Source organism: Egretta garzetta, unplaced genomic scaffold (assembly GCF_000687185.1).
Source record: "Egretta garzetta isolate BGI_Z169 unplaced genomic scaffold, ASM68718v1 scaffold260, whole genome shotgun sequence".
Taxonomy (NCBI): domain Eukaryota; kingdom Metazoa; phylum Chordata; class Aves; order Pelecaniformes; family Ardeidae; genus Egretta; species Egretta garzetta.
Window position 1 is genome coordinate 204219 of NW_009258662.1, and position 8663 is coordinate 212881.

Genomic DNA, 8663 nt, shown 5'->3' on the forward strand with positions numbered 1-8663 from the left:
TCAGCAGGACTAACACCCTACCACGTACAGTGCATAGCATCATAAAGTTTAGCTCCCACTAGGGATCAACACGAATGAGTCCCAAAGCTTGAGGGTGCATGCCCTCGCAGATGTCACCGTGGAAGTGGGCTCTGCTTGGCACAGCAGCTTCCTCTTGGTGTCTGGAAATGCCTGGAGAGCTGGTGTAATATGCAGAGCCTGTCGGTGGAGCTCCCTTTCCACACAAGCCAGACTTAATTCAGCTTCATCCGCTGCAACCCAGTGGTCTGATGTCAGCGCTTTGCCTCTGCAGGCTTGGCCCATCTGTGTGTTATGATCGGACTCCGAGGTTTCTTTTGGCTGCAAGGCCACGCTGACAATCCCAGCACCCTTCCTCGTCACATCTTTTCCCAGCAAGGCAAAGGTATTTCTCTTCCCCTCCCACATGGATGATTTTATTCGCCTATTGGCCCTGCTGCTGCCTTGCACTGGCAATGCCGGTCCTTGTTACCGGCAAACCCAGGCATCCCTGCAAGCCAGATCCCAGCTGCCTGCCTCTGCTGCTGGCTCAGGCATGTCTGCACAGCGGGCTTGTTACGCCTGCCCTACATTCCTCACAACGGCTGTCTGGACAGGAAGGGAAGAGCTTCAGAGGCTGCTTGTTTCGAAATAGGAAACATTATTCATGCGTCGAGTCTGAGCTGAGCGACTTCAAATGCGTCTGTCCTTCACCCTCCTTTTCTCTTTGCATCTCCTCTGCACCCCTGCTGTTTTCGGTGACCATCCGTTTTCAACCCCAAACCCCTGCACAGCTCTGCTTATCTTCATAGAAAGGCGAAACCCTAAAGGTTTATGATCCCAGCGAAAAGAGGTCTCGGACCCAGGGAACAGTCAGGGCTGGCCGGGGTAATGCTGCTTGCGTAGGCAGAATGGGACAGCACGTGCAGGAATACTGCTGGCACCAGAGGGAAAACATCTGGAAGCCATCAACGTTCAGATCCCATCACGTAACAACGCTGAGTGTTTGCTCAACATTATCCTCTCCCCCTGCCTCTTCGCTTCGCTGCTAGCTCCTCTCCAGTTGCCCATGCTTTGCCTCCTCTTTAGCATCGACACCAGCCACAGGTGACGTCTGCTACAGCCCCAAACCTTCCTACCAACCACTTGCACTGTCTTTACTCTGGGATGTTCCTTATGCCCGCTTCCCTCTCCTGCCTCCACCTTCTTCCACAATAACCTTCTTCAAGATAAAACACATCCTTGCCCTGTTCTCCTCTTCCCCAGCATATAGTGCTCACAGTCAGTCTTTCAGGAACAGAGCCCTCTGCTCTGGAGGGTATTTTATGACCGCTGTGGGTCTAGGCAGCAAGATCTCAATATCTGGGTGGCCAGTTCCCACCTCCAGCCTGGTCTCCATATGTTTTCCCCCTTCACCTCACCCAACTTCAGGCATTACAGCAACAACCTGATCCCAGGTTTGACCTGGCACTTTGGATCTTCGGTCTGCCTCAGGAGGAGCCCGTCTCTCTCCTTTGCCTAGAAAAGAAACTAGAAAAGTTGCCACGCTAACACAGCTGCCAGCAGCGTGTGCTTAAAGTTAGGCTGACTGAATTCAGGCATCGAAGACACTCGCACCACGCACTGACAAGTTACCATCACGTCTTCACCTGACTTACAAGCCCGCTTCGTATGCAGATCCTGAAGGAGAAAGTTTATAGCTGGCGGTTAAACACTGAAACGGACAAAGCAATCCATGCTCAGATGCGCTGGTAGGTCCTGACGGCCCTTCTGCCTATTTTTATCTTCTGGGGAGGGGAGCTGGGTATGTCCTGTGCAGCTCTGTCAGCAATGCCAGCCATCACTCACACAGAGGCGGACTGAAATACCAGTGCGTGCTGGCATAAACAGTCCCTTGGCTTGTCCCTCGGATGACTCAACAAAAAGCAAGCCAGACTTACGCAGAGCAAAGGGCCCCTGTTTATACGTTGCTTGGGGATCTGTAAGGCTGCAAGTATTACTGGTGGAGTAAGAAATGCGCAGATGAAGCTCTCCAGGGGAGGCAGAGCAGTAACTTTTGTTACGTCCACAAGAGGAAATGGTCGCATGAGTATTTCCACATGGATGGTGCAGCAAAAAGTCAACAGAGAAAATCTGAGGCAAATGCAACAGGGGTTGAGCTTATTCTTATTTCAAGATCTGCAGGTTCAAACTATGCAATCTTTATCTTCTCTTATTTAGTGCCTCTGTGTTTGTTCTACATGAAAAGCAGCGTGTTTTGGGGCCACAGACAGCCTGGATTCACCTCAGGTCCCAGAGCTGTGACTCACCTCGATGGCAGCAAAGTATCGCAGCTCTGCCCAGCACCATCTCCTTGCCACCTTCCCTCAGCCGTCACACACTGACCGGTCGTCATGGCCCCACTACCAGCATTTATGGATCCCACAGCAGAGAAGTCACACAACACAGCTGAGCCTCCAAACCCTCGCTGCTCTTTAGGGAGCAATGCCCCTTCCCTACCTCTGCTCTCCCTCCCTACGCCAGCAGTGACCTTTCAGAGCCCATTTTACTTGTTATCACAGCAAAAAACAATTAACTTATTTTTTAGGGCAGGCTGTTTAGCAAATCACATCAGCTCCATGCAGGGTCCAGTGAGTGCCATGGATCGTTTCGCCCCCTGAGCACAGCTCCAGTGAACCTTTAGGGATGTAAGCCAGGTTCTGCAGGAGTCAGACTCCCATGTGCACATATAAGACAGTTCAGGGAGTGGACGCTGCTGAAAACTGACTGAGAGGAAGAAAAGTAATTATTTATTGCTCCCACCAACTTCCTCCAAAGGGGCAAGGACGTACAGTGAATGGGAGAGGCAGGAAGAGATCAGTTTAAAATGCAGCATAGCTAGAGAGTTGGGACTTTCCTCTCTTTTTTAACACCCCTTCTGCTAAAGCTGTAAGTGGTTCTCAGCAGAAAAATTGGCTCTTCAAGAGGAACGTGTCTGTGAGGAACCTCTTGATGAGGATCCCACGCCCAAAACACTGTGTCTGAAGCTAGCAAAGGGAACGTCCCTACCTCTCAGGCACACCGACCGCGATGAGGTGAACAGAAACAGGGCCAGGAGGCTGACAGGCTCCTTAGGGTCGAACCCTATGAAAAAAAGCAACAGGTTTTGTTTAGGCTGAGGGTGCCCACCCTCCATCTCTAAAGCAGAGCAAGATGTTTAAGCACAGATAATGGTTTCTATGTAGCCATGTCTTACCATCATCTCGTGCCAAGGCAGAGGACGTGAGGAGGATAAGGACCCCTTGATCTTGTAAATATTTGATGATTGCCTGTAGCAAACACATAAAAAGTTAGAGCAACCGCTCCCTTTCCTCCTTAACACACTTTACACCACTCAGCATGACTGTCAAAAAGCCCTGATTGCCGGTGAACGTGTGCCAAAACCATCAGCTCATTCCATGCCACTTGGGTCAACTGGGACCTGTGACCGAAAGCGTTCCATTTATGATGTTGTTCAGCATTCAAATTCCTCCCATCTATTCCTTAAAAAAATGAATATGCTTACCCAAACTAGCTGTAATTAATGAACAAGGTTAATAACTTTAGTCCCTTCAGTTCAAAAGCTCCTGGGCATCTTAGCCAGGAATTGCTTTCCGCAGCCTGAGGGGAAGGTTTTCCCAGCAGGGAAAGCAAAGCTGGACACCAGCATCTGACAAAACACAACCAACCGTCCCAGCCACAAGCCTGACTGAAGGTCAGGCCATGCAGCTTGCTTATTAACAGCATCAGTATCAATGAATATGTGAAAAAAAATTCGCTGAGTCCCAGAGACACCTGTGACTCTGTCTTATCCTGCTGGATGACCGCATGTCTAAAAAGATATACGCACTTATCGAGGCTTTTCTTGTGTTTGGGTGTTGCTTGATGCCTCATCGCAGAGCTTGGCTCGGACTGCCTTTCCCTCCGTAGGGACACCCATTTGCATCTCTTTCTTCCAGGCAGACACATCTTTTCAGGAAACTTACAGGAACTGAATAACCCTAGGGCTTCTAATGCTCTGTGAAATTTTGCTGTTCCCATTCAGTAGGTTCAGACATAACAGAGGATTGGACTAATGCCCACAGCCTCATTTCTCCAGGACAACAGAACAACTTCAGAAATGCTGAACCATTTCAGAACTCTTTGCTTTGCTTGTCTCAAGCCCACAGAGCAGAAGGGATAAGAGCCCCAGCATCTCTGCTGCATAAATCCAGCTCAATGAAATAGCTGTGGTTCCTCACTGACAGTATGATTTTCAGGCAGGTGAGGGGAGGAAAGTCAAGCCATAAGGCAGCAGCTACCTGACAGAGAGCTGAGAGAGGTCACTCGGCCCCCAGAGGAGTGCAGCTGGCCTCAGGCAACCCCACCTAGCCCCAGCCACCCTTTCTTTTTCATTTGGGCCCTGTGCAAGGTGGGTGCCTGGCCCACGCACTGCTAAAAGGGAAAGGAGGCGGAGGGCATTATTCATTTGCACTTTCAGGAGCTGCCATCAAAGCAGATTCACCCATGGGCCATTCAACAGCATGCTAAGGGGAGGGAAGGAGCACACCCAAAATGGCCTGTGACTGTTTCTTCACAGAAATGGGGGAGATACTTTAATCCAGTTTGACAGATATATGAGGGTGAGGAAGTGATGCTCCCGCTGGCTTTCAATACCACACCGCTCACAACCACAACTCAACTATCTCCTCTCCCCTGACTCCTCTAGAGAGGATGTGTGTCATAACCCTCGGTGGCTGCAGACATGGTGTAATGCACCAGTACAAGCAATTGTCATAGATCCCGGTAAAAAAGGCACCTGGACTCTGTAAAGTATTGATTAAAATACCTTTTATTGGTGAGAACAGGAGAAGAAAAGAAGGGATAGCATAGATAAACGTATGTCCCTTCAGATGCTGGGAACCTCAAGATGAGCAGCGGCATGGACAGATCTGTGCCCCAACCAGAGGTCCAACTGATGCTGCACACTTCACGATTACCTGCGTGTGAAGGGACATTAAGATTGTCTTTGCTACTCCCTTTTTTTTTTTTCTTCTCATGTTGTTACCAATAAAAAATAGTTGAATCAGTACTGTAGGGAGTCAGATGATTGTTTTTCTTACAGGGATCCACAATAAACACTTGCTCCGGTACGTTACACATGGGAAGCTGCACATCGGTGGGCAGCTCTTCAGCAGTGGTGCACAGCCACAGCACTTCCAGGCAGTTCATGGGCCACTGCCAATTTATAGCGAGGGAAGGATTGTGCTCAGCCAGCCACAAGTTTGCGGCCATGAATTAGGAACATTAAGATTGTCTTTGCTACTCCCTTTTTTTTTTCTTCTCATGTTGTTACCAATAAAAAATAGTTGAATCAGTACTGTAGGGAGTCAGATGATTGTTTTTCTTACAGGGATCCACAATAAACACTTGCTCCGGTACGTTACACATGGGAAGCTGCACATCGGTGGGCAGCTCTTCAGCAGTGGTGCACAGCCACAGCACTTCCAGGCAGTTCATGGGCCACTGCCAATTTATAGCGAGGGAAGGATTGTGCTCAGCCAGCCACAAGTTTGCGGCCATGAATTTACAACCCTGAATCTACAGGAAGCATCAGATGTGAGAGAGCAAGCAGCAGCGGCAAAGCCAAACCCAAGCCAACCACAAACCCCAGCAGAGACGCAGGTGCAGTGCTCCACAGGGGTGAGATTTACCCCTTTGGAGTCACAAGGTGAGGTGACAATCACACTGGGAACAAAAAGACCCAAGTGTGCTGGAAAAAAGCCTTATCAGATAATACACTGCAAAGGAAATTCTCCATTAAAAAAAAAGGATAAATCCCAGCATCTTCATTGCTCCCGAAAGCCCATGAGGTTTTGGCAGCATAACCGTGAGTATCTAGCTGAGTGGGGGCTATTTTTCAGCCACGACAGAGAAGGGCAGGCATGTGTCAGCTTATATCTTTTGCTTAGTAATTATCGTTCTGGCCCTGAGGGACTTTGCTTCTGCTTTCTTAACATATAAGATCCCCTTGCAGTCCTTGTCCATCATGCTGTTCACAACGCAGGGGGAAAATCATTTAATAAAGACAATAAAATAATCTCATCTGGTATAAACAGCCAAAGAAGAAGTTTGCCTGGTATAATGCCTTCTGCTCAGCAGGGCGTGCTCACCCTAGACATCAGTTCCCAGCTCACAGTGGGTAAACTTCAGTTAACAGTTTATATAAAGAAAGACTAAACTATGTTTGAGAATAACCAAGCAGGAAAATAGTAATTAAAGCAGGGAAATTAATTCCATCTTGCATTAGTTCAGAATCTGTGAATAATGTTACCAGAAGTTTCAAGAGGTCATTGAAAAGGCCACTTTCCACCCAGAATGACAATGTTTTAAAATACTTACCAAGTCCTTTTCCTTTAGGTTTTCTACTAACTGGTCCATTTTATATTGATCCTTCTTTGATATTTCTACTTCATACAGACTGAAGTAAACACCCTGAAAGCAGACTGCAGACAAAAGAGAGAATTTGACATTGGAATAGTGCCTCTTGCATGAACTCTGAACAAACAAGCGCTCCTGTACCAGGAAGATGGGTGTGTAATTGGTGGAAATACTGTGTTTTTTTTAAAAAAAAAAAACCCACCACACTTATCAAGATTTCCTAAGCTGGTATATGCATTCATATCGCAGTGAGTTTCCTCTTCAACCCATGGTTCACAAGAGATGCTTCCTATCTTATCTCTGCAGCTAACAAAATCAATTTGCCCAATCCTGTGTCCTTCAACAGAGACAAGGGAGCCTTTCAGAGGGAAATATCTCATTCTAACACGCCATACTCTTCCCTGCTACGGAGTATCCTTATTCCGCACTCTGATCCCCATAGGAGTTTAACAAAGGCAAGATCTCAGTCCCACCTTTACCTCTCCAGAACCTTGCAGCAAAATTCTTCTGCTCAAGTATTTCCTGTCTTTCACCAGCCAACCGTAAGACTGTGGCTCCACAGCGCCTTCATCAAGCATTGCTGTGGTCTCCCCCCACTTCTCCTGCCTCCTCCCCTGCCCTGGCACCATCTTGTGTCCATCTGCACTGTGAGCTGAACGCTAACCTCCAAAACAGGCTTGCTGTCAGCTGGCCCAATCAGTGCCCCGACCTGCAGCAGTCTATGCTTATTCTGGTGCAAGATGACATGGAAATGCACCTGGAGCTTCTGCAGATCAAATCCAGAGCTCTTCACATGCAACCTGAGGTATCTGTGTCAGTAACTGTGTGTCTGCTGCAATGGGCAGCCACTCACAGACATGGGGAGCTCAACGTCTTGGGGCTGACAGTTGCCAGGCTCGTCGAAACTACAACCCAAAAAGCAATCAGCACTACGAACCCCAAAGCATAATTAGACACAGGTCCCCTCCTCCCCACCCTGCACTGACCAGGACAGAGAGTGGTTGACTATAGGCAAGCAGTGTCTCTTAGTACCACTAAGAGGACAGCAGAGCCCTTATCTCCCTTCCCCAAATCTGTGCTTTTATTTGCTGATTGCTGAGCATTCCCTGCCTCTCCCCAAGGTTTCCGGAGTCCTTTCCCCCTCTCATGCTGCTGTTCACTGTCACTGGCAGTCCCCTTGAAGTGACAAGTAGGTTACCGGTGACCCAAAACTACTGTGGGCAGCCACAGCTTTCGGCTTTGGCTGGCAGCTACCCCCGTCCACCCAGGTGCAGGAGACACCAGGTCAGACCCCAAGAGGTGAAGTGTCCCTCACCTCGTAGGAAGATCATGTAAGAAGGGGAATCATAGAATGTTTCGGGTTGGAAGGGCCCCCAAGAGGTCATCTAGTCCAACCCCCCCGCAGGAGCAGGGACACCTTGAACCACATCAGGCTGCTCACAGCCCCATCCAACCTGGCCTGGAATGTTCCCAGGGATGGGGCCTCCATCCCCTCTCTGGGCAACCTGTTCCAGTGTTTCACCACCCTCATTGTAAAGAATTTCTTCCTTAGATCCAGTCTAAACCTTCCCTGTTTTAGTTTAAAACCATTACCCCTTGTCCTGTCACTGCTGGCCCTACTAAAAAGATTTTCCCCATCTTTCCTATAGGCCCCCTTTAGGTACTGAAAGGCCGCAATCAGGTCTCCCCGCAGCCTTCTCTTCTCCAGGCTGAACAAGCCCAATGTTTGTCTCCCTGCATTTGCTCTCAGTTGCACCACATCTGGCACCTTGCAGGATGGGAGCCCAGGTCTCAAACCAAGGCCTCCCACTCCATCCTGTCCCAGTAACAGGCTGGATTGAAGGGCTGCTTTGGGAAGGGGGTTATATCACACCAGGAGACCATATGAAGCGTGGACAGGAAAACATTCCTGTGCTGCCTTGGCATTTTTCCTCACTTATCTGCAATCAGCCACCGTTCAAGACAGGACCCAGCGCTACGTGGACCTGCACTCTGACAGCCCATGTCAATTCCTATAGCACAGCACAAACATACAGAATTGTTTAGGTTGGAAAAGACCTTTAAGATCATCAAGCCCAACCATTAACCTAACCCTGCCATCCCACCCCCAAACCCTGGCCCTCAGCACCGCCTCTGCCCGGCTGTTAACTCCCCCCAGGGCTGGGGACTCGACCCCTTCCCTGGGCAGCCCCTTCCAGCGCCTGACAGCCCCAAGGGGAAGGAATTGT

General features: G+C 49.2%; 1 protein-coding gene across 1 annotated transcript in view; it reads right to left on the minus strand.

Annotated features, from left to right (window-relative positions):
- The window catches only part of TASOR2 (transcription activation suppressor family member 2), a 46194-nt gene that overhangs the window by 29893 nt on the left and 7638 nt on the right, over positions 1-8663 (minus strand). The window contains exons 10-12 of the mRNA XM_035903875.1: positions 6397-6500; positions 3233-3305; positions 3046-3120 (exon numbers count right to left, since the gene is read on the minus strand). Coding sequence (XP_035759768.1) covers positions 3046-3120; positions 3233-3305; positions 6397-6500 — 252 coding nt within the window. The remainder of the gene's footprint in view (positions 1-3045; positions 3121-3232; positions 3306-6396; positions 6501-8663) is intronic.